A 26,408-nucleotide genomic window follows, 5' to 3' on the forward strand; every position below is an offset into this window, starting at 1 on the left:
GAGGACTGAGGTCCGTATCGGTAGTCAGGGTGTAGTGTCATCATATCTAATGAGGACTGAGGTCTGTATCGGTAGTCAGGGTGTAGTGTCATCATATCTAATGAGGACTGAGGTCCGTATCGGTAGTCAGGGTGTAGTGTCATCATATCTAATGAGGACTGAGGTCCGTATCGGTAGTCAGGGTGTAGTGTCATCATATCTAATGAGGACTGAGGTCCGTATCGGTAGTCAGGGTGTAGTGTCATCATATCTAATGAAGACTGAGGTCCGTATCGGTAGTCAGGGTGTAGTGTCATCATATCTAATGAGGACTGAGGTCCGTATCGGTAGTCAGGGTGTAGTGTCATCATATCTAATGAAGACTGAGGTCCGTATCGGTAGTCAGGGTGTAGTGTCATCATATCTAATGAAGACTGAGGTCCGTATCAGGGTGTAGTGTCATCATATCTAATGAGGACTGAGGTCCGTATCCGTGGAGAAAACCATACCTGTCTGTCTGTCTTTCTGTGTCAGCTGCTGGTTTGAACTTGTCTAAACCGGATGGAGCAGAGTTGGAGGAATGTGTGTGTGTGTGTGTGTGTGTGTGTGTGTGTGTGTGTGTGTGTGTACGGTTCACCATAACCCACGGCCTTGGCACATTGACGGTGTGCTGGCCATGCAGCACTATTTCTGGAGACAGAATGTGAAGCCTTTGACTTTCATTAACCTGCCAGCCGTGGTGCTAGCGTGTGTTCCCTGGATGTCAGCGCAGGACTCTCTGTGGCGGGTGGCGATGTGTTTGTGTGTGTGTGTGTGTGTGTTAGTTAGCATACCAGCCCCCTTTTGCTTGGGCGTCCCAGGGCAGGCGCGTGTGTGTGTGTGTGTGCCCTTGATAACTTTCAATAAATGGGTTGTGTGTGGGGGGGTGGAGACGAGCCCCTGTGTTGCTGGCCCTCAATCACCTGATCAGTGTGTGTGTGTGTGTGTGTGTCAGACTACGTAATGGTGTGTGTGTGTGTTCACTGAATGACTTTCTACGGACCAGTGTGTGTATGTGGGGGGGTGGAAGAGGGACGAGCCCCTGTGTTGGGACCTGACCTGACCCGTCAGTGTGTGTGTGTGTACCAGGCGGTGTGTGTGTGTGTGTCAGACTACGTAATGGTACCAGCGTTTGACTCCACCGATAATAGAAGGTCATGTCCTCAAAGCCATTGTGTATTGTTTCCACGGTTGCCGTGACAGTTGCTATGACACCCCTGTCACTGGGTGACAGGCGGGAGAAAGTGGGCGGGACGACCCTACTAACCAACCCTGGAGGGGCGCGCGGGGACGGTCAAGACCCTATTGGCTATTTGACATTCCGACGGTTTACAACTGATATATCTCTTCTAGACACACAGTAATTATTTCACAGTACCTCTTTCACAGCACCCCCTTCACAGTACCCCTTTACAATACCCCTTTACAGTACCTCCTTCACAGTACCTCCTTCACAGTACCTCCTTTACAATACCCCCTTCACAGTACCTCCTTTACAATACCCCCTTTACAGTACCTCCTTTACAATACCCCCTTCACAGTACCTCCTTTACAGTACCTCCTTCACAGTACCTCCTTCACAGTACCTCCTTCACAGTACCCCCTTCACAGTACCTCCTTTACAATACCCCCTTCACAGTATCTCCTTTACAATACCTCCTTCACAGTACCTCCTTCACAGTACCTCCTTTACAGTACCTCCTTCACAGTATCTCCTTCACAGTATCTCCTTCACAGTACCTCCTTAACAGTGCCTCCTTTACAATACCTCCTTCACAGTACCCCCTTCACAGTACCTCCTTTACAATACCCCCTCCACAGTATCTCCTTCACAGTATCTCCTTCACAGTACCTCCTTTACAGTGCCTCCTTTACAGTGCCTCCTTTACAGTGCCTCCTTTACAGTGCCTCCTTTACAGTCCCTCCTACAGTGGAGAAGGAAGGAAAAGTCTGAATCCCAAATGACACCCTATTCCCTATATAGTGCACTACTTCAGACCAGAGCCCTATGGCACCCTATTCCCTATATAGTGCACTACTTTAGACCAGAGCCCTACGGCACCCTGTTCCCTATATATAGTGCACTACTTCAGACCAGAGCCCTATGGCACCCTATTCCCTATATATAGTGCACTACTTCAGACCAGAGCCCTATGGCACCCTGTTCCCTATATATAGTGCACTACTTTAGACCAGGGGCCATTGGGTATACAGCATGCTCATGTCAACGCAGGTTAGCGTTTGTTTTGCCATGAATGTTGGCAGTTCTGCAGAGTGTTCCCTAGCTGGCACAGCCACAAAGTCATACAATCTGTTTTACAAATAGGTATGTAAAATAATTAAGGAAGTCAAATCCGGCTTTTTTAAACTTCCTCTTGAACGTTGTGGTAGTAGAATACCCAAGGTGTGGTAGTAGAATACCCAAGGTGTGGTAGTAGAATACCCCAGGTGTGGCAGTAGAATACCCAAGGTGTGGTAGTAGAATACCCAAGGTGTGGTAGTAGAATACCCAAGGTGTGATGTCTAAACTGGGTGGTGCTTCATCAGTTCCTCTTATTATAATTGTGTACCTTTATTTAACAAGTCAGTTAAGAACAAATTATTATTTTCAATGACAGCCTAGGAAGAGTGGGTTAACTGGTTTAGGAACAGTGGGTTAACTGCCTGTTCAGGGGCAGAACGACAGATTTGTACCTTGTCAGCTCGGGGGTTTGAACTTGCAACCTTTCGGTTACTAGTCCAACACTCTAACCACTAGGCTACCTGCCGCCCAATTATCATCTTAGTCATTGCTTACCTTAGAGAGATATTTATATATATATTGTTGTAATTTGCTAGTCACTCAATCATTTCCACATTTAACAGACTCTCTGATCCAGAGAGACTTACAGTAGAGAGTCATTTAACAGACTCTCTGATCCAGAGAGACTTACAGTAGAGAGTCATTTAACAGACTCTCTGATCCAGAGAGACTTACAGTAGAGAGTCATTTAGGGTAGTTAGAACCAGTGAGGACTGAGGAGTTGTAGCTACTAAGACATAGGGTCTAACTACCCTGCCTCTGTCTTAGTAGCTACAACTCCTCAGTCCTCACTGGTTCTAACTACCCTGTCTCTGTCTTAGTAGCTACAACTCCTCAGTCCTCACTGGTTCTAACTACCCTGCCTCTGTCTTAGTAGCTACAGTCACTGAGATAATATACTATATCTGGATAGGTTTCGTGGCTCGGCCAGGTCATCACAGGGTCACAAAGTCACAGGGAATGTAACCCTTCAGTACACTGACCCGGTCTGATGCCCTTTCCCATTGCCACGAGGTTAATGGGACCACACCGCTGTGACACCGGGCCAATGGGCCAACGGGCCAATGGGCCAACAATCTGGTGCCTTCTTAAAGGCCAGGGTTTTCCCAAATGGAACCCTATCCCCTATATAGTGCACTACTTTAGACCAGAACCCTATGGCACCCTATTCCCTATATAGTGCACTACTTTATACCAGAGCCCTATGGCACCCTATTCCCTACATAGTGCACTACTTTAGACCAGCGCCCTATGGCACCCTATTCACTATATAGTGCACTACTTTGGATCGTAGTACACTATATAGGGAATCGGGTGCCATTTCTTGTCCCCTGGGTTTTATTTGTCTGCATCGGAAGCAGTTTATTTTGGGGGGTTAGGAGGACTGACAGACTCTCTTTGGGGGGTTAGGAGGACTGACAGACTCTCTTTGGGGGGTTAGGAGGACTGACAGACTCTCTTTGGGGAGGAAGCAGTTTATTTTGGGGGGTTAGGAGGACTGACAGACTCTCTTTGGGGGGTTAGGAGGACTGACAGACTCTCTTTGGGGAGGAAGCAGTTTATTTTGGGGGGTTAGGAGGACTGACAGACTCTCTTTGGGGGGTTAGGAGGACTGACAGACTCTCTTTGGGGGGTTAGGAGGACTGACAGACTCTCTTTGGGGAGGAAGCAGTTTATTTTGGGGGGTTAGGAGGACTGACAGACTCTCTTTGGGGGGTTAGGAGGACTGACAGACTCTATTTGGGGAGGAAGCAGTTTATTTTGGGGGTTAGGAGGACTGACAGACTCTCTTTGGGGAGGAAGCAGTTATTTTGGGGGGTTAGGAGGACTGACAGACTCTCTTTGGGGAGGAAGCAGTTTATTTTGGGGGGTTAGGAGGACTGACAGACTCTCTTTGGGGAGGAAGCAGTTTATTTTGGGGGGTTAGGAGGACTGACAGACTCTCTTTGGGGAGGAAGCAGTTTATTTTGGGGGGTTAGGAGGACTGACAGACTCTCTTTGGGGAGGAAGCAGTTTATTTTGGGGGGTTAGGAGGACTGACTGACTCTCTTTGGGGAGGAAGCAGTTTATTTTGGGGGGTTAGGAGGACTGACTGACTCTCTTTGGGGAGGAAGCAGTATATTTTGGGGGGTTAGGAGGACTGACTGACTCTCTTTGGGGAGCCGGCACATCTGTGATGGATGAAGTAGAGGGAGTGGTGCCTGTCTCAAACCCCCTGCACCCCTCTACTCCTCTCCTGCCCCCCCCCCCCCTACCCTCTCCTGCCCCCCTCTACCCCTCTCCTGTCCCCTCATACCCTCTCCTGCCTCCTCCTGCCCCTTCTACCCCTCTCCTGTCCCCTCATAACCTCTCCTGCCTCCTCTTGCCCCCTCTACCCCTCTCCTGCCTTCTCATACCCTCTCCTGCCTCCTCATACCCTCTCCTGCCTCCTCATACCCTCTCCTGCCTCCTCCTTCCCCCCTCTACCTCACTCCTGCCCCCCTCTAACCCTCTCCTGTCCCTCATACCCTCTCCTGCCTCCTCCTGCCCCCCTCATACCCTCTCCTGCCTTCTCCTGCCCCCCGTAACCCCTGTGCACCCTCCTCTCCCTGAGGACAGGACCCCCTCCTCTCCCCCTTAACCCCTGTGCACCCTCCTCTCCCTGGGGACAGGGCCTCCTTCTGCCCCCCTCTACCCCTCTCCTGCCTCCTCCTGCCCCCCTCTACCACCCTCCTCTCCCTGGGGACAGACAACCTGCTGTGTCCCAGCTTGCTGCTGCTGTTACTAAACACATTGACACAGGAAGTGGTAACATACTACACGGGACTACACTACACTGATATAGATAGCTACAGATCTAGGATCAGATTCCTCCAACCGTAACCTTAACCATTAGACGGGGGAAAATGAAGAAGGAAACTGACCCGAGACCAGCGTCTCTGTTGGTCTGCGTGGATAATAATACGTGGGTCAGCCTACACCTACAGAAACACAGCTGATTCAATACTAGGCCAAGTTTCCTCTGTTTCAGTTCAGTTTAATGTGTGTCTCCCACTGGTGATTACCGGGTGTATCACCACCATGCAGCAGATGACATAGAGCCCTCTGACTGGAGGGATACGAGACACCCAGACAGGCCCTCTGCCAGCCCAGCCATGCTGTTCTGATTAGCCACGTCGTGCCCCTCCCTCTAAACTCACTCACTTCCTGCAATGGAACTTGTGACTCCACTTGTGTCGTTCCAGATCGACAGAAAAAGGAGAGGAGAGAGGGAAGAGAGGAGAGAGGGAAGAGAGGAGAGAGAGGAGAGGAGAGAGGGAAGAGAGGAGAGAGGGAAGAGAGGAGAGAGGGAAAAGAGGAGAGAGGAGAGAGGGAAGAGGGAAGAGAGGAGAGAGGAGAGAGGGAAGAGGGAAGAGAGGAGAGAGGGAAGAGAGGAGAGAGGGAGGAGAGGAGAGGGAAGAGAGGAGAGAGAGGAGAGAGGGGAGAGGGAAGAGAAGAGAGAGAGAGAGAGACAGAGAGAGAGAGACAGAGAGAGAGAGAGAGAAGGGTAGAGAAGGGTAGAGAAGGGTAGAGAAGAGAGAGAGAGAGAGAGAGAGAGAGAGAGAGAGAGAGAGAGAGAGAGCTGTACCACCCATGTTCCCGTCTATTTTCTAATTTGTCATGCGTCTGTCATGTGGTAATGATAAAGTGGTGTAATGGCCTAACAGTTTGACATTTTGTTTAATTATTGTGATGAGCTCATGTTTCTCTGTACCAGGATCATACAGCCTCACCATACAGCCTTACCATACAGTCTTACCATACAGTCTTACCATACAGCCTGTACCAGACCATACAGCCTGTACCAGACCACACAGCCTTACCATACAGCCTGTACCAGACCATACAGCCTTACCATACAGCCTCACCATACAGCCTTACCATACAGCCTTACCATACAGCCTGTACCAGACCATACAGCCTGTACCAGACCATACAGCCTTACCATACAGCTTTACCATACAGCCTGTACCAGACCATACAGCTTGTAACAGACCATACAGCCGGTACCAGATCATACAGCCTTACCATACAGCTTTACCATACAGCCTGTACCAGACCATACAGCTTGTAACAGACCATACAGCCTTACCAGACCATACAGCTTGTAACATACCAGACAGCCTGTAACAGACCATACAGCCTTACCAGACCATACAGCTTGTAACATACCAGACAGCATGTACCAGACCATACAGCATGTACCAGACCATACAGCCTGTACCAGATCATACAGCTTGTAACATACCAGACAGCCTGTAACAGACCACACAGCCTGTACCAGACCATACAGCCGGTACCAGATCATACAGCCTGTACCAGACCACACAGCCTTACCATACAGCTTGTACCAGACCATACAGCCTGTACCAGACCAGACAGCCTGTACCATGATCATACAGCCTGTACCAGACCATACAGCCTGTAACAGACCATACAGCCTGTAACAGACCATACAGCTTGTACCAGACCAGACAGCCTGTACCATGATCATACAGCCTGTAACAGACCATACAGCCTGTACCAGACCAGACAGCCTTACCATACAGCCTGTACCAGACCATACAGCCTGTACCAGACCAGACAGCCTGTACCAGACCAGACAGCCTTACCATACAGCCTGTAACAGACCATACAGCCTGTACCAGACCAGACAGCCTTACCATACAGCCTGTACCAGACCATACAGCCTGTACCAGACCAGACAGCCTGTACCAGACCATACAGCTTGTACCAGACCAGACAGCCTGTACCATGATCATACAGCCTGTACCAGACCATACAGCCTGTACCAGACCATACAGCCTGTACCAGACAGCCTGTACCAGACAGCCTGTACCAGACCAGACAGCCTGTACCAGACCAGACAGCCTGTACCAGACCAGACAGCATGTACCATGATCATACAGCCTGTACCAGACCAGACAGCCTGTATCAGACCAGACAGCCTGTACCAGGACCATACAGCCTGTACCAGACAGCTTGTACCAGACCAGACAGCCTGTACCAGACCAGACAGCCTGTACCAGGACCATACAGCCTGTACCAGACAGCCTCTACCAGACCAGACAGCCTGTACCATGATCATAAACAGGGTTGACCGTAAACAGGGTTGACCGTAAACAGGGTTGACCGTATCAGAGTTGACTGTATCAGGGTTGACTGTATCAGGGTTGATTGTATCAGGGTTGACTGTATCAGGGTTGACTGTAACAGGGTTGACCGTAAACAGGGTTGACTGTATCAGGGTTGACTCTAAACAGGGTTGACTGTATCAGGGTTGACTGTACCAGGGTTGGCTGTACCAGGGTTGACTGTACCAGGGTTGACTATAAACAGGGTTGACCGTAACAGGGTTGACCGTAAACAGGGTTGACCGTAACAGGGTTGACCGTAAACAGGGTTGACTGTACCAGGGTTGATGATTTTATCTTAAATCAGCCATAGATACCCTTCAGACAGGTGGAATTGAAGCTTGAATTGTGCAACAGGGAGAGACACACATGATTTGTTGTTGTTGGTAGAACATGCCTAGCCTGTCTATCTACGGGTAACGGGGGGGTTGACATGTTGTGTTCGGGGGGGCCAACCCTGACAGGATGACCACATCAGTGAATCAACCCACTCAGGTGACGCACCCCCTCCAGGGACGGCATGAGAGAGCCCCAGTAAGCCAGTGACTCAGCCCCTGTAATAGGGTTAGAGGCAGAGAATCCCAGTGGAAAGAGGGGAACCGGCCAGGCAGAGACAGCAAGGGCGGTTCGTTGCTCCAGAGCCTTTCCGTTCACCTTCCCACTCCTGGGTCAGACTACACTCAATCCTTTGACCCACTGAAGAGATGAGTCTTCAGTAGAGACTTGAAGGTTGAGACCGAGTTTGCATCTCTGACATGGGTAGGCAGACCGTTCCATAAAAATGGAGCTCTATAGGAGAAAGCCCTGCCTCCAGCTGTTTGCTTAGAAATTCTAGGGACAATTAGGAGGCCTGCGTCTTGTGACTGTAGCGTACGTGTAGGTATGTACGGCAGGACCAAATCAGAGAGATAGGTAGGAGCAAGCCCATGTAATGCTTTGTAGGTTAGCAGTAAAACCTTGAAATCAGCCCTTGCTTTGACAGGAAGCCAGTGTAGAGAGGCTAGCACTGGAGTAATATGATAAAATGTTTGGGTTCTAGTCAGGATTCTAGCAGCCGTATTTAGCACTAACTGAAGTTTATTTAGTGCTTTATCCGGGTAGCCGGAAAGTAGAGCATTGCAGTAGTCTAACCTAGAAGTGACAAAAGCATGCATTAATTTTTCTGCATCATTTTAGGACAGAAAGTTTCTGATTTTTGCAATGTTACGTAGATGGAAAAAAGCTGTCCTTGAAATGGTCTTGATATGTTCTTCAAAAGAGAGATCAGGGTTCAGAGTAACGCCGAGGTCCTTCACAGTTTTATTTGAGACGACTGTACAACCATTAAGATGAATTGTCAGATTCAACAGAAGATCTCTTTGTTTCTCGGGACCTAGAACAAGCATCTCTGTTTTGTCCGAGTTTAAAAGTAGAAAGTTTGCAGCCATCCACTTACTTATGTCTGAAACACATGCTTCTAGCAAGGGCAATTTTGGGGCTTCACCATGTTTCATTGAAATGTACAGCTGTGTGTCATCCGCATAGCAGTGAAAGTTAACATTATGTTTTCGAATAACATCCCCAAGAGGTAAAATATATAGTGAAAACAATAGTGGTCCTAAAACGGAACCTTGAGGAACACCGAAATTTACAGTTGATTTGTCAGAGGACAAACCATTCACAGAGACAAACTGATATCTTTCCGACAGATAAGATCTAAACCAGGCCAGAACTTGTCCGTGTAGACCAATTTGGGTTTCCAATCTCTCCAAAAGAATGTGGTGATCGATGGTATCAAAAGCAGCACTAAGGTCTATGAGCACGAGGACAGGTGCAGAGCCTCGGTCCGATGCCATTAAAATGTCATTTACCACCTTCACAAGTGCCGTCTCAGTGCTATGATGGGGTCTAAAACCAGACTGAAGCATTTCGTATACATTGTTTGTCTTCAGGAAGGCAGTGAGTTGTTGCGCAACAGCCTTTTCTAAAATTTTTGAGAGGAATGGAAGATTCGATATAGGCCGATAGTTTTTTATATTTTCTGGGTCAAGGTTTGGCTTTTTCAAGAGAGGCTTTATTACTGCCACTTTTAGTGAGTTTGGTACACATCCAGTGGATACACAGCCGTTTATTATGTTAAACATAGGAGGGCCAAGCACAGGAAGCAGCTCTTTCAGTAGTTTAGTTGGAATAGGGTCCAGTATGCAGCTTGAAGGTTTAGAGGCCATGATTATTTTCATCATTGTGTCAAGAGATATAGTAGTAAAACACTTGAGCGTCTCTCTTGATCCTAGGTCCTGGCAGAGTTGTGCAGACTCAGGACAACTGAGCTTTGAAGGAATACGCAGATTTAAGGAGGAGTCCGTAATTTGCTTTCTAATAATCATAATCTTTTCCTCAAAGAAGTTCATGAATTTATCACTGCTAAAGTGAAAGTCATCCTCTCCTGGGGAATGCTGCTTTTTAGTTAGCTTTGCGACAGTATCAAAAAGGAATTTCGGATTGTTCTTATTTTCCTCAATTAAGTTAGAAAAATAGGATGATCGAGCAGCAGTAAGGGCTCTTCGGTACTGCACAGTACTGTCTTTCCAAGCTAGTCGGAAGACTTCCATTTTGGTGTGGCGCCATTTCCGTTCCAATTTTCTGGAAGCTTGCTTCAGAGCTCGGGTATTTTCTGTGTACCAGGGAGCTAGTTTCTTATGAGAAATGTTTTTAGTTTTTAGGGGTGCAACTGCATCTAGGGTATTGCGCAAGGTTAAATTGAGTTCCTCAGTTAGGTGGTTAACTGATTTTTGTCCTCTGGCGTCCTTGGGTAGACAGAGGGAATCTGGAAGGACATCAAGGAATCTTTGTGTTGTCTGTGAATTTATAGCACGACTTTTGATGATCCTTGGTTGGGGTCTGAGCAGATTATTTGTTGCAATTGCAAACGTAATAAAATGGTGGTCCGATAGTCCAGGATTATGAGGAAAAACATTAAGATCCACAACATTTATTCCATGGGACAAAACTAGGTCCAGCGTATGACTGTGACAGTGAGTGGGTCCAGAGACATGTTGGACAAAACCCACTGAGTCGATGATGGCTCCGAAAGCCTTTTGGAGTGGGTCTGTGGACTTTTCCATGTGAATATTAAAGTCACCAAAGATTAGAATATTATCTGCTATGACTACAAGGTCCGATAGGAATTCAGGGAACTCAGTGAGGAACGCTGTATATGGCCCAGGAGGCCTGTAAACAGTAGCTATAAAAAGTGATTGAGTAGGCTGCATAGATTTCATGACTAGAAGCTCAAAAGACGAAAACGTCATCATTTTTTTTTTGTAAATTTAAATTTGCTATCGTAAATGTTAGCAACACCTCCGCCTTTGCGGGATGCACAGGGGATATGGTCACTAGTGTAGCCAGGAGGTGAGGCCTCATTTAACACAGTAAATTCATCAGGCTTAAGCCATGTTTCAGTCAGGCCAATCACATCAAGATTATGATCAGTGATCAGGGATCTAACATTAAGTAGCCCTATTTTGAGATGTGAGGTATCATGATCTCTTTCAATAATGAAAGGAATGGAGGTGGTCTTTATCCTAGTGAGATTGCTAAGGCGAACACCACCATGTTTAGTTTTGCCCAACCTAGGTCGAGGCAAAGACACGGTCTCAATGGTGATAGCTGAGCTGACTACACTGACTGTGCTAGTGGCAGACTCCACTATGCTGGCAGGCTGGCTAACAGCCTGCTGCCTGGCCTGCACCCTATTTCATTGTGGAGCTAGAGGAGTTAGAGCCCTGTCTATGTTGGTAGATAAAATGAGAGCACCCCTCCAGCTAGGATGGAGTCCGTCACTCCTCAGCAGGTCAGGCATGGTCCTGTTTGTGGGTGAGTCCCAGAAAGAGGGACAATTATCTACAAATTCTATATTTTGGGAGGGGCAGAAAACAGTTTTCAACCAGCGATTGAGTTGTGAGACTCTGCTGTAGAGCTCATCACTCCCCATTAACATTAACATGAGGGACAGAGTAACAGGGTTGACATTAACATGAGGGACAGAGTAACAGGGTTGACATTAACATGAGGGACAGAATAACAGGGAAAAACATTAACATGAGGGACAGAGTAACAGGGTTGACATTAACATGAGGGACAGAATAACAGGGTTGACCTTAACATGAGGGACAGAATAACAGGGTTGACCTTAACATGAGGGACAGATTAACAGGGTTGACCTTAACATGAGGGACAGAGTAACATGGTTGACCTTAACATGAAGGACAGAATAACAGGGTTGACATTAACATGAGGAACAGAATAACAGGGTTGACCTTAACATGAGGGACAGAGTAACAGGGTTGACCATGAGGGACAGAATAACAGGGTTGACATTAACATGAGGGACAGAGTAACAGGGTTGACATTAACATGAGGGACAGAATAACAGGGTTGACATTAACATGAGGGACAGAATAACAGGGTTGACATTAACATGAGGGACAGAATAACAGGGTTGACCTTAACATGAGGGACATAATAACAGGGTTGACCTTAACATGAGGGACAGAGTAACAGGGTTGACCATGAGGGACAGAGTAACAGGGTTGACCATGAGGGACAGAGTAACAGGGTTGACCTTAACATGAGGGACAGAGTAACAGGGTTGACCTTAACACGAGGGACAGAGTAACAGGGTTGACATTAACATGAAGGACAGAATAACAGGGTTGACCTTAACATGAGGGACAGAGTAACAGGGTTGACATTAACATGAGGGACAGAATAACAGGGTTGACCTTAACATGAGGGACAGAGTAACAGGGTTGACCTTAACACGAGGGACAGAGTAACAGGGTTGACATTAACATGAAGGACAGAATAACAGGGTTGACCTTAACATGAGGGACAGAGTAACAGGGTTGACCATGAGGGACAGAATAACAGGGTTGACATTAACATGAGGGACAGAATAACAGGGTTGACATTAACATGAGGGACAGAATAACAGGGTTTACATTAACACGAGGGACAGACGTAAATTAATCACTATGAAATAATTAATAATATTCAGAAATCCCTTTTTGGAAGCAACAAAATAACTGTGGCATTTCAATGATGGTGAAACCTAGAGACATTTTGGGGGATAAGTTGGTTAAAGTCCTCCTAGAAATCACAGAGGGTCACAATTGCTGAATGTTTTAGCAAGTCCTTCTTCATATTAAAAAGTGATTTAGAGTCAGAGTGTACATGGTTAGTCACCTCTCTGTCTCTCTGTCCCAGTGTTCCTGGGTTAGAGTACATGGTTAGTCACCTCTCTGTCCCAGTGTTCCTGGGTTAGTGTACATGGTTAGTCACCTCTCTGTTCCAGTGTTCCTGGGTTAGAGTACATGGTTAGTCACCTCTCTGTCCCAGTGTTCCTGGGTTAGAGTACATGGTTAGTCACCTCTCTGTCTCTCTGTCCCAGTGTTCCTGGGTTAGAGTACATGGTTAGTCACCTCTCTGTCCCAGTGTTCCTGGGTTAGTGTACATGGTTAGTCACCTCTCTGTTCCAGTGTTCCTGGGTTAGAGTACATGGTTAGTCACCTCTCTGTCTCTCTGTCCCAGTGTTCCTGGGTTAGTGTACATGGTTAGTCACCTCTCTGTCTCTCTGTCCCAGTGTTCCTGGGTTAGAGTACATGGTTAGTCACCTCTCTGTCCCAGTGTTCCTGTGTTAGAGTACATGGTTAGTCACCTCTCTGTTCCAGTGTTCCTGGGTTAGAGTACATGGTTAGTCACCTCTCTGTCTCTCTGTCCCAGTGTTCCTGGGTTAGAGTGTACATGGTTAGTCACCTCTCTGTCGCTCTGTCCCAGTGTTCCTGGGTTAGAGTACATGGTTAGTCACCTCTCTGTCCCAGTGTTCCTGGGTTAGTGTACATGGTTAGTCACCTCTCTGTCTCTCTGTCCCAGTGTTCCTGGGTTAGAGTGTACATGGTTAGTCACCTCTCTGTCGCTCTGTCCCAGTGTTCCTGGGTTAGAGTACATGGTTAGTCACCTCTCTGTCCCAGTGTTCCTGGGTTAGTGTACATGGTTAGTCACCTCTCTGTCCCAGTGTTCCTGGGTTAGAGTACATGGTTAGTCACCTCTCTGTCCCAGTGTTCCTGGGTTAGAGTACATGGTTAGTCATCTCTCTGTCCCAGTGTTCCTGGGTTAGAGTACATGGTTAGTCACCTCTCTGTCCCAGTGTTCCTGGGTTAGAGTACATGGTTAGTCACCTCTCTGTCTCTCTGTCCCAGTGGTCCTGGGTTAGTGTACATGGTTAGTCACCTCTCTGTCTCTCTGTCCCAGTGGTCCTGGGTTAGAGTACATGGTTAGTCACCTCTCTGTTCCAGTGTTCCTGGGTTAGAGTACATGGTTAGTCATCTCTCTGTCCCAGTGTTCCTGGGTTAGAGTACATGGTTAGTCACCTCTCTGTCCCAGTGTTCCTAGTTTAGAGTACATGGCGTGGGTAAACAGCTCCAGTGTTCCTGGTTAGAGTATATGGTTAGTCATCTCTCTCTTTCTCTCTGCCCCAGTGTTCCTGACGTGGGTAAACTGTTCCAGCGTGCGCTGGGCCACCAGGATCCAGGACGTGTTCACGGTGGCCAAGTTGCTGGCTCTGGGACTCATCATAGCTGTGGGACTGGTGCAGATCTGCAGAGGTGAGGACACACACACACACACACACACACACACACACACACACACACACACACACACACACACACACACACACACACACACACACACACACACACACACACACACTTGTATGCAGGCAGGCACACACAGTTCTGTTGCCAACTCATTCTACATATCTGTAGTTATCAGTTATGTTTAACCTGTCTGGGAACGGGGTTCCGCTAGCGGGGCTCCAAATTCGAACAACAGAAATCTAATAAATCTAATTTCTCAAACAAACAAGTATTAGGCACCATTTTAAAGATACAATTCTCGTTAATCCAGTCACAGTGTCTGATTTCAAAAATGCTTTACAGCGAATGCTCCACAAATGATTATGTTAGGTCACCACCAAGTCACCGAAAAACACAGCCATTTTTCCAGCCAAAGAAAGGAGTCTCAAAAAGCACAAATAGAGATAAAATGAATCGCTAACCTTTGATGATCTTCATCAGAGGACACTCATAGGACTTCATGTTACACAATACATGTATGTTTAGTTCGATAAAGTTCATATTTATATACAAAAATTGCATTTTACATTGACGTGTTATGTTTAGTAGTTCCAAAACATGCAGTGATTTTGCAGAGATCCACATCAATATACATAAATACTCATAATAAACATTGATAAAAGATACAACTGTTATGCATGGAATTTTAGATACTCTTCTCCTTAATGCAACCGCTGTGTAAGATTTAAAAATAACTTTACGGAAAAAGCAAACCATGCAATAATCTGAGTACGGCACTCAGAGACCAAAACAGCCCAAACAGATATCCACCATGTTGTGGAGTCAACATTAGTCAGAAATAGCATTATAAATATTCACTTATCTTTGATGATCTTCATCAGAATGCACTCCCAGGAATCCCCGTTCCACCATAAATGTTTGATTTGTTCGATAAAGTTGATCATTTATGTCCATCCTTTTGTTAGGGTGTTTGGTAAACAAATCCATACGCGCGTGCAGGTCCAGCGGAAAGGTCGGATGAAAAGTCCAAAAAGTTATATTACTGGTCGTAGAAACATGTCAAGCGTAGTATAGAATCAATCTTTAGGATGTTTTTATCATAAATCTTCAATAATGTCCCAACCAGAGAATTCCTTTGTCTGTAGAAAAGCAAAGGAACGCGAGCTAACTCTCTCATGACCGCGTGTCACGAGCCCGTGGCTCTCTGCCAGACACCTGACTCAATCCCATCTCATTCAGCCCCCCTTCACAGTAGAAGCCTGAAAAAAGGTTCTAAAGACTGTTGACATCTAGTGGAAGCCTTAGGAAGTGCAATATGACCCCTTAGACACTGTATATTGGATAGGCAATCACTTGAAAAACTACAAAAACACACAGAGGTCTGAGACACACGGACAAACACACAGAGGTCTGAGACACACGGACCAACACACAGAGGTCTGAGACACACGGACAAACACACACAGAGGTCTGAGACACACGGACCAACACACAGAGGTCTGAGACACACGGACACACACACAGAGGTTGAACCTTATAATTGTCTCTGAATCACAGGATAAATGTGAGTTTCAACTGCTTCTTTAGGATGCTCCTCACCATACTGATTACAGTCATTAACTTCAGGTCAAATGACAGGAGTGAGGAAATGAATAGCCTCTGCTTCCACCTGGTGGACGTGTATAGACACTACCACAGATAGAAAAACGAGCCAGATATTATACATGTGAAGCTTTTTGTTGGCGTTTCCATTCACTACCAAAGATGGTGATGAGAGGAAGCCCAGTGGCTGGCAGTGGGGGAAAGATGGTGATGAGAGGAAGCCTAGTGGCTGGCAGTGGGGGAAATATGGTGATGAGAGGAAGCCCAGTGGCTGGCAGTGGGGGAAATATGGTGATGAGAGGAAGCCCAGTGGCTGGCAGTGGGGGAAAGATGGTGATGAGAGGAAGTCCAGTGGCTGGCAGTGGGGAAAAGATGGTGATGAGAGGAAGCCCAGTGGCTGGCAGTGGGGGAAAGATGGTGATGAGAGGAAGTCCAGTGGCTGGCAGTGGGGAAAAGATGGTGATGAGAGGAAGCCCAGTGGCTGGCAGTGGGGGAAAGATGGTGATGAGAGGAAGTCCAGTGGCTGGCAGTGGGGGACATATGGTGATGAGAGGAAGCCCAGTGGCTGGCAGTGGGGGAAAGATGGTGATGAGAGGAAGTCCAGTGGCTGGTAGCTGGGAAAAGATGGTGATGAGAGGAAGCCCAGTGGCTGGTAGTGGGGGAAAGATGGTGATGAGAGGAAGCCCAGTGGCTGGTAGCTGGGAAAAGATGGTGATGAGAGGAAGCCCAGTGGCTGGCAGTGGGGGAAAGATGGTGATGAGAGGAAGTCCAGTGGCTGGCAGTGGGGGAAAGATGGTGATGAGAGGAAGTCCAGTGGCTGGTAGCTGGGAAAAGATGGTGATGAGAGGAAGCCCAGTGGCTGGTAGTGGGGGAAAGATGGTGATGAGAGGAAGTCCAGTGGCTGGCAGTGGGGGAAAGATGGTGATGAGAGGAAGCCCAGTGGCTGGCAGTGGGGGAAAGATGGTGATGAGAGGAAGTCCAGTGGCTGGCAGTGGGGGAAAGATGGTGATGAGAGGAAGCCCAGTGGCTGGCAGTGGGGGAAATATGGTGATGAGAGGAAGCCCAGTGGCTGGCAGTGGGGGAAAGATGGTGATGAGAGGAAGTCCAGTGGCTGGCAGTGGGGAAAAGATGGCGTGAGATGTTATTTTGGCTGACATTCTTTCATTGGCTGACATTTTATTATTGATTAAACATTTGATCTCAATACGTTTTTTTTTTTGTTTCCAAAACTCTAGTCTGTTATGAACAGAGTGGACTACGTTTTGTAGACTTTACTCTTTGTCAAAGTTTTAAAAAATTGAGTTCTTCAGAAAGAGCGAAAAAGGGCGAATTGAGTTATTTCACACACGCTCACTTCACAAAGTAGGCGTTCCCTAACAGAAATATGCAAATACATGCTAGAATGCACCAATAGAATCTCGCTAACTCCTCATGCTTGGCTCTGCCCACCTCCTTACTTGTTCTGCCCACTATGATTAATTTACTCCCATTGGAAACGACAGGCTGTGCTCTATCTTGGGTTAGTTATAAACATCTTTGACGCTACTGTTACAGACGCCTGAATCACAGAGAGTCTTACTAACCCCTGGTGTAGATGAAGGAGATGACTTACCAGGAGTCCAGGGGAGTTCAGCTGAAACCAAGCAGCTTATCAATGTTCAAATGGTTGACAAAACGATATTATACAACAGGCAGATCTGATCCTGTCCAAAAGAAAACTAACATCCAATATGAATCCTGCCACGTCAGGAGGCTTCCATCAATCAGCTTCTCAGATCAATAATCACCTGGGAGTGATCACACCCTTAACAACCCTTCCTCTGCTCCCTCCTGCTCCTGACCTGGTGGCTGCTGGGAGATGAAACTCCCGGCCTGGTGGCTGCTGGGAGATGAAACTCCTGGCCTGGTGGCTGCTGGGAGATGAAACTCCTGGCCTGGTGGCATCTGGGAGATTAAACTCCTGGCCTGGTGGCTGCTGCCCCGTAGAGGTGGGAGATGAAAAGGGGAAATTGACTATCTAACTGTCTAGTTAGCCCTATCCCTATCACTATCATACAGTCACTGGGCCCTGTCCAGTTTGGGGAGGGTTAGAGGCAGGCGGAGAGAGGCAGGCGGAGAGAGGCAGGCAGAGAGAGGCAGGCGGAGAGAGGCAGGCGGAGAGAGGCAGGCGGAGAGAGGCAGGCGGAGAGATGCAGACGGAGAGAGGCAGGCGGAGAGAGAGAGGCAGGCGGAGAGAGAGAGGCAGGCGGAGAGAGAGAGGCAGGCGGAGAGAGAGAGGCAGGCGGAGAGAGAGAGGCAGGCGGAGAGAGAGAGGCAGGCGGAGAGAGAGAGGCAGGCGGAGAGAGAGAGGCAGGCGGAGAGAGGCAGACGGAGAGAGGCAGGCGGAGAGAGGCAGGCGGAGAGAGAGAGGCAGGCGGAGAGATGCAGACGGAGAGAGAGAGGCAGGCGGAGGGATGCAGGCGGAGAGAGGTAGGCGGAGAGATGCAGGTGGAGGTAGTTTAGCCTTGTACACTAGCAGTTTGAAGTGACTCAATCATATTTGTTTTGCATACATGATTTGCAGTCTGAACAGCCAAAAAGCACATGGAATCAGATATTTCAAGCCACATTTCAAACCACATTTATAATGGTTTGAAATCAGATACAGATCTGATTCCTGGCCGTGCGACTTCTATCTGAACGATCAAATCTGATTTATTATCCCTCAAGTGATATTTAGATTTTAGTTTTAGTTTTTAGTTTAGTTTTTGTTTTTGGCATATCTTGTCAGTCGCTAGTTACTCTGTTTACAGTTTAACAAGAACACATGGTAGCTAACTAGCTTGTTCATTGTTTACAAACAAAGGAGTGAATGTGTGCTAGCAAACTAAACAACTAGCTAGAGAGCTAGTTGACTGTTGCGGTTTGCCAACAAACAAAAAAATAGGACCGTTTTTTTTTAAAGTTCTTACACCGTGATTGTGAATGTGCAAAGAATCCTGGGAAACGTCCGTGGCGGACATTGTTGTCACCTTAGCTTGTCACATACCAACGTCTGACCTGAGAGGAAGCACAACCACCAATTGGCCAACACCACTGCACACACACACACACACCCGCCGTTACCGTGACAACTAGCGTAAGCATGTTACAGCAAATTACTACAGTCTGAACACACAGCAACTCTGATTTTGGTCTCTTTGTAACTTCCTGTTTGGACAGTAGTCGGTGTTCCAAAACGGATTTTGAAAAACCAAACTGATTTGAGCACCAAAACACTAAAACATGCAGTGTAGAACAAGGCTTTAGAGAGGCAGCGTTCGGGATCTGACACAAACATATAGACATTGGACCTCATGCGGTTTGGGCTGGATTTTAGGCAGCCAGAGAGGCAGCGTTCGTGACCCAATAGAAGTTCTGTTGTCTCAGCTAATCTTCCAGACTGACATGGGAAAGAATCGTAGAAACCAGAGAGAGACAAAGTGTGAGCCGAGCGTGCTCCCTTTTATATATCACATCAGTCCAACTGTGTGATCTGTCTGCCATTAAACACTGATCTGTCTGCCATTAAACACTGTGATGTGTCTGCCATTAAACACTGTGTGATCTGTCTGCCATTAAACACTGTGTGATCTGTCTTCCCATTAAACACTGTGTGATCTGTCTGCCATTAAACACTGTGTGATCTGTCTGCCATTAAACACTGTGTGATCTGTCTGCCAATTAAACACTGTGTGATCTGTCTGCCATTAAACACTGTGTGATCTGTCTGACATTAAACACTGTGTGATCTGTCTGCCAATTAAACACTGTGTGATCTGTCTGCCATTAAACACTGTGTGCTCTGTCTGCCATTAAACACTGTGTGATCTGTCTGCCAATTAAACACTGTGTGATCTGTCTTCCAATTAAACACTGTGTGATCTGTCTTCCCATTAAACACTGTGTGATCTGTCTGCCATTAAACACTGTGATCTGTCTGCCATTAAACACTGTGTGATCTGTCTGCCATTAAACACGGTGTGATCTGTCTTCCAATTAAACACTGTGTGATCTGTCTGCCATTAAACACTGTGTGATCTGTCTGCCATTAAACACTGTGTGATCTGTCTGCCATTAAACACTGTGATCTGTCTGCCATTAAACACTGTGTGATCTGTCTGCCAATTAAACACTGTGTGATCTGTCTGCCATTAAACACTGTGTGCTCTGTCTGCCATTAAACACTGTGTGATCTGTCTGCCAATTAAACACTGTGTGATCTGTCTTCCAATTAAACACTGTGTGATCTGTCTTCCCATTAAACACTGTGTGATCTGTCTGCCATTAAACACTGTGATCTGTCTGCCATTAAACACTGTGTGATCTGTCTGCCATTAAACACGGTGTGATCTGTCTTCCAATTAAACACTGTGTGATCTGTCTGCCATTAAACACTGTGTGATCTGTCTGCCATTAAACACTGTGTGATCTGTCTGCCATTAAACACTGTGATCTGTCTGCCATTAAACACTGTGTGATCTGTCTGCCATTAAACACTGTGTGATCTGTCTTCCAATTAAACACTGTGTGATCTGTCTGCCATTAAACACTGTGTGATCTGTCTGCCATTAAACACTGTGTGATCTGTCTGCCATTAAACACTGTGTGATCTGTCTACCATTAAACACTGTGTGATCTGTCTGCCATTAAACACTGTGATCTGTCTGCCATTAAACACTGTGATCTGTCTGCCATTAAACACTGTGTATCAGGAAGTAGTCTGTCTGCCATTAAACACTGTGTATCAGGAAGTAGTCTGTCTGCCATTAAACACTGTGTATCAGGAAGTAGTCTGTCTGCCATTAAACACTGTGTATCAGGAAGTAGTCTGTCTGCCATTAAACACTGTGTATCAGGAAGTAGTCTGTCTGCCATTAAACACTGTGTATCAGGAAGTAGTCTGTCTGCCATTAAACACTGTGTATCAGGAAGTAGTCTGTCTGCCATTAAACACTGTGTATCAGGAAGTAGTCTGTCTGCCATTAAACACTGTGTATCAGGAAGTAGTCTGTCTGCCATTAAACACTGTGTATCAGGAAGTAGTCTGTCTGCCATTAAACACTGTGTATCAGGAAGTAGTCTGTCTGCCATTAAACACTGTGTATCAGGAAGTAGTCTGTCTGCCATTAAACACTGTGTATCAGGAAGTAGTCTGTCTGCTATTAAACACTGTGTATCAGGAAGTAGTCTGTCTGCTATTAAACACTGTGTATCAGGAAGTAGTCTGTCTGCCATTAAACACTGTGTATCAGGAAGTAGTCTGTCTGCCATTAAACACTGTGTATCAGGAAGTAGTCTGTCTGCCATTAAACACTGTGTATCAGGAAGTAGTCTGTCTGCCATTAAACACTGTGTATCAGGAAGTAGTCTGTCTGCTATTAAACACTGTGTATCAGGGAGTATCTGTCTGCTATTAAACACTGTGTATCAGGAAGTAGTCTGTCTGCCATTAAACACTGTGTATCAGGAAGTAGTCTGTCTGCCATTAAACACTGTGTATCAGGAAGTAGTCTGTCTGCTATTAAACACTGTGTATCAGGAAGTAGTCTGTCTGCCATTAAACACTGTGTATCAGGAAGTAGTCTGTCTGCCATTAAACACTGTGTATCAGGAAGTAGTCTGTCTGCCATTAAACACTGTGTATCAGGAAGTAGTCTGTCTGCCATTAAACACTGTGTATCAGGAAGTAGTCTGTCTGCCATTAAACACTGTGTATCAGGAAGTAGTCTGTCTGCCATTAAACACTGTGTATCAGGGAGTATCTGTCTGCTATTAAACACTGTGTATCAGGAAGTAGTCTGTCTGCTATTAAACACTGTGTATCAGGAAGTAGTCTGTCTGCTATTAAACACTGTGTATCAGGAAGTAGTCTGTCTGCTATTAAACACTGTGTATCAGGGAGTATCTGTCTGCTATTAAACACTGTGTATCAGGAAGTAGTCTGTCTGCCATTAAACACTGTGTATCAGGAAGTAGTCTGTCTGCCATTAAACACTGTGTATCAGGAAGTAGTCTGTCTGCTATTAAACACTGTGTATCAGGGAGTATCTGTCTGCCATTAAACACTGTGTATCAGGAAGTAGTCTGTCTGCCATTAAACACTGTGTATCAGGAAGTAGTCTGTCTGCCATTAAACACTGTGTATCAGGAAGTAGTCTGTCTGCTATTAAACACTGTGTATCAGGAAGTAGTCTGTCTGCCATTAAACACTGTGTATCAGGAAGTAGTCTGTCTGCTATTAAACACTGTGTATCAGGAAGTAGTCTGTCTGCCATTAAACACTGTGTATCAGGAAGTAGTCTGTCTGCCATTAAACACTGTGTATCAGGAAGTAGTCTGTCTGCCATTAAACACTGTGTATCAGGAAGTAGTCTGTCTGGAATCATGTCCCAGATTGTAACAAGCCCCATCGGATACTGGCCATCTCTCCGTCTGGACACATGTTGAATCACTACTGTAGTTGCTGCCTCTTTCGACTGAGGGCTGGTGGTGATGATGATGGTGTGTGTGTGTGTGTGTGTGTGTGTTATTACAGAAGCAATCCTCATTAGTAAAATCTTAATCTAGTCTCTCTATCTCTCTCTCTCTCTCTCTCTCTCTCTCTCTCTCTCTGTCTCTCTCTATCTCCATCTCTCTCTCTCTATCTCTCTCTCTCTCTGTCTCTCTCTCTCTCTCTGTCCATCTCTCTGTCTCTCTCCCTCCCACCTCTCTCTCTCTCTCTCTGTCTCCCTCCCACCAGGTCACTATGATGCTCTGAGACCCAGTCAGGCGTTTGAGTTCACACGGGACCCGTCTGTCGGTCAGATAGCTCTGGCTTTCCTCCAGGCCTCCTTCGCCTTCAGCGGCTGGAACTTCCTGAACTACGTCACTGAGGAGGTGGTCGAGCCACGCAAGTAAGGATAGATCTCTAGATTTAGGGAGCGTCCCAATTTAATCAGGATAGATCTCTAGATTTAGGATGCGTCCCAATTTAATCAGGATAGATCTCTAGATTTAGGATGCGTCCCAATTTAATCAGGATAGATCTCTAGATTTAGGATGCGTCCCAATTTAATCAGGATAGATCTCTAGATTTAGGGTGCGTCCCAATTTAATCAGGATAGATCTCTAGATTTAGGATGCGTCCCAATTTAATCAGGATAGATCTCTAGATTTAGGGTGCGTCCCAATTTAATCAGGATAGATCTCTAGATTTAGGATGCGTCCCAATTTAATCAGGATAGATCTCTAGATTTAGGATGCATCCCAATTTAATCAGGATAGATCTCTAGATTTAGGATGCGTCCCAATTTAATCAGGATAGACCTCTAAATGTAGGCTACGTCCAAATTTAATCAGGATAGATCTCTAGATGTAGGCTGCGTCCCAATTTAATCAGGATAGATCTCTAGATTTAGGATGCGTCCCAATTTAATCAGGATAGACCTCTAGACCTCTAGATGTAGGCTGCGTCCCAATTTAATCAGGATAGACCTCTAGACCTCTAGATGAAGGCTGCGTCCCAATTTAATCAGGATAGACCTCTAGACCTCTAGATGTAGGTTACGTCCCAATTTAATCAGGATAGACCTCTAGACCTCTAGATGTAGGTTACGTCCCAATTTAATCAGGATAGACCTCTAGATGTAGGTTGCGTCCCAATTTAATCAGGATAGACCTCTAGATCTCTAGATGTAGGCTACGTCCCAATTATTTACCCTTCTAACAAGGTGTGCGCTTGCACACTCCCTGTTATGAATTTCAAAGCATTGGTCTGTTCTAAACATTAGCTGAAGCGAATTTTCCAAGTGCACACTTCAAGAGAAGGGTGGAGAATCGGAGCGCAACGAACTGTGTCGTCATATCGCCATCTAGTGGTGGAAAGTGGAAGAGCACCTGTTGTCATACATTAATATATGGACTTTACGTGTGGTCATGTTGTGGCAGTTTCCTTATTGCTTCCAATGCTCAGATTATATTAATTAACTTTACTGTCTCACTGCTGTCTAATGGGTTGACTGTCTCACTGCTGTCTAATGGGTTGACTGTCTCACTGCTGTCTAATGGGTTGACTGTCTCACTGCTGACTAATGGGTTGACTGTCTAATGGGTTGACTGTCTCACTGCTGTCTAATGAGTTGACTGTCTCACTGCTGTCTAATGAGTTGACTGTCTCACTGCTGTCTAATGGGTTGACTGTCTCACTGCTGCCTAATGAGTTTAGTGTCTCACTGCTGTCTAATGGGTTGACTGTCTCACTGTTGTCTAATGAGTTGACTGTCTAATGAGTTGACTGTCTCACTGCTGTCTAATGGGTTGACTGTTTAATGGGTTGACTGTCTCACTGCTGTCTAATGGGTTGACTGTCTCACTGCTGTCTAATGAGTTGACTGTCTGACTGCTGTCTAATGAGTTGACTGTCTCACTGCTGCCTAATGAGTTTAGTGTCTCACTGCTGTCTAATGGGTTGACTGTCTCACTGTTGTCTAATGAGTTGACTGTCTAATGAGTTGACTGTCTCACTACTGTCTAATGGGTTGACTGTCTTATGGGTTGACTGTCTCACTGCTGTCTAATGGGTTGACTGTCTCACTGCTGTCTAATGAGTTGACTGTCTGACTGCTGTCTAATGAGTTGACTGTCTCACTGCTGTCTAATGGGTTGACTGTCTCACTGCTGCCTAATGAGTTTAGTGTCTCACTGCTGTCTAATGGGTTGACTGTCTCACTGTTGTCTAATGAGTTGACTGTCTAATGAGTTGACTGTCTCACTGCTGTCTAATGGGTTGACTGTCTAATGGGTTGACTATCTCACTGCTGTCTAATGGGTTGACTGTCTCACTGCTGTCTAATGAGTTGAATGTCTCACTGCTGTCTAATGGGTTGACTGTCTCACTGCTGTCTAATGAGTTGACTGTCTCACTGCTGTCTAATGAGTTGAATGTCTCACTGCTGTCTAATGAGTTGACTGTCTCACTGCTGTCTAATGAGTTGACTGTCTCACTGTTGTCTAATGAGTTGACTGTCTCACTGCTGTCTAATGAGTTGACTGTCTCACTGCTGTCTAATGAGTTGACTGTCTCACTGCTGTCTAATGAGTTGACTGTCTCACTGCTGTCTAATGAGTTGACTGTCTCACTGCTGTCTAATGAGTTGACTGTCTCACTGCTGTCTAATGAGTTGACTGTCTCACTGCTGTCTAATGGGTTGACTGTCTCACTGCTGTCTAATGAGTTGACTGTCTCACTGCTGTCTAATGAGTTGACTGTCTCACTGCTGTCTAATGAGTTGACTGTCTACTGAGTTGACTGTCACAAGTCATTGTTATTTACAAATGCTTTTCAATATGTAACATGTTCCTGTTATTGCTGACTGCCAGTGTCATGACATTTTATTGTAATATGTTACCTGTTACTCTAGGAACCTGCCCCCAGTCATCTACATATTACTGTAAAATATTATTACAGTACCATATTACTGTAATATAATGTACTGTTTTACAGGAACCTGGTATATTACTGTAAAATATGTCTCTTATCTCAGGAACCTGCCCCGGGCTATCTACATATTACTGTAATATAATGTACTGTTTTAAAGGAAGCTGGTATATTACTGTAACATATGTCTCTTATCTCAGGAACCTGCCCCGGGCTATCTACATATTACTGTAATATAATGTACTGTTTTACAGGAACCTGGTATATTACTGTAAAATATGTCTCTTATCTCAGGAACCTGCCCCCAGCCATCTACATATTACTGTAATATATTATTACAGTACTATATTACTGTAATATAATGTACTGTTTTACAGGAACCTGGTATATTACTGTAAAATATGTATCTTATCTCAGGAACCTGCCCCAGCCATCTACATATTACTGTAATATATTATTACAATACTATATTACTGTAATATATTATTACAATACTATATTACTGTAAAATATGTCTCTTATCTCAGGAACCTGCCCCAGGCTATCTACATATTACTGTAATATAATGTACTGTTTTACAGGAACCTGGTATATTACTGTAAAATATGTCTCTTATCTCAGGAACCTGCCCCGGGCTATCTACATATCCATTCCCCTGGTGACGTTAGTCTACACTCTGACCAACATTGCATACTTCTCCTCCATGACCCCCGAAGAGCTGTTGGCATCCAACGCCGTGGCCGTGGTGAGAATTCATTAATTAATTAATCTGTAAATAAAATAATAGAAACGTTATAACACTTAATAATGAAGTCATAATAAATACACAATGAGTAACAATAATACGCCTATATACAGGAAGTACCAGGTAATAACATGGCTATATACAGGAAGTACCAGTACTGAGGTAATAACATGGCTATATACAGGAAGTACCAGGTAATAACATGGCTATATACAGGAAGTACCAGTACTGAGGTAATAACATGGCTATATACAGAAAGTACCAGGTAATAACATGGCTATATACAGGAAGTACCAGGTAATAACATGGCTATATACAGGAAGTACCAGTACTGAGGTAATAACATGGCTATATACAGGGAGTACCAGTACTGAGGTAATAACATGGCTATATACAGGAAGTACCAGGTAATAGCATGGCTATATACAGGAAGTACCAGGTAATAGCATGGCTATATACAGGAAGTACCAGGTAATAACATGGCTATATACAGGAAGTACCAGGTAATAGCATG

At 45.8% G+C, this 26,408-nt stretch overlaps 1 protein-coding gene across 1 annotated transcript in view; it reads left to right on the forward strand.

The window, feature by feature from the left end:
* Nucleotides 1-26,408, forward strand: part of LOC139412270 (asc-type amino acid transporter 1-like) — an 88,318-nt gene that overhangs the window by 17,998 nt on the left and 43,912 nt on the right. The window contains exons 4-6 of the mRNA XM_071159111.1: nucleotides 13,992-14,117; nucleotides 22,474-22,627; nucleotides 25,771-25,894. Coding sequence (XP_071015212.1) covers nucleotides 13,992-14,117; nucleotides 22,474-22,627; nucleotides 25,771-25,894 — 404 coding nt within the window. The remainder of the gene's footprint in view (nucleotides 1-13,991; nucleotides 14,118-22,473; nucleotides 22,628-25,770; nucleotides 25,895-26,408) is intronic.

Source organism: Oncorhynchus clarkii, chromosome 6 (genome assembly GCF_045791955.1).
Source record: "Oncorhynchus clarkii lewisi isolate Uvic-CL-2024 chromosome 6, UVic_Ocla_1.0, whole genome shotgun sequence".
NCBI classification, from domain to species: domain Eukaryota; kingdom Metazoa; phylum Chordata; class Actinopteri; order Salmoniformes; family Salmonidae; genus Oncorhynchus; species Oncorhynchus clarkii.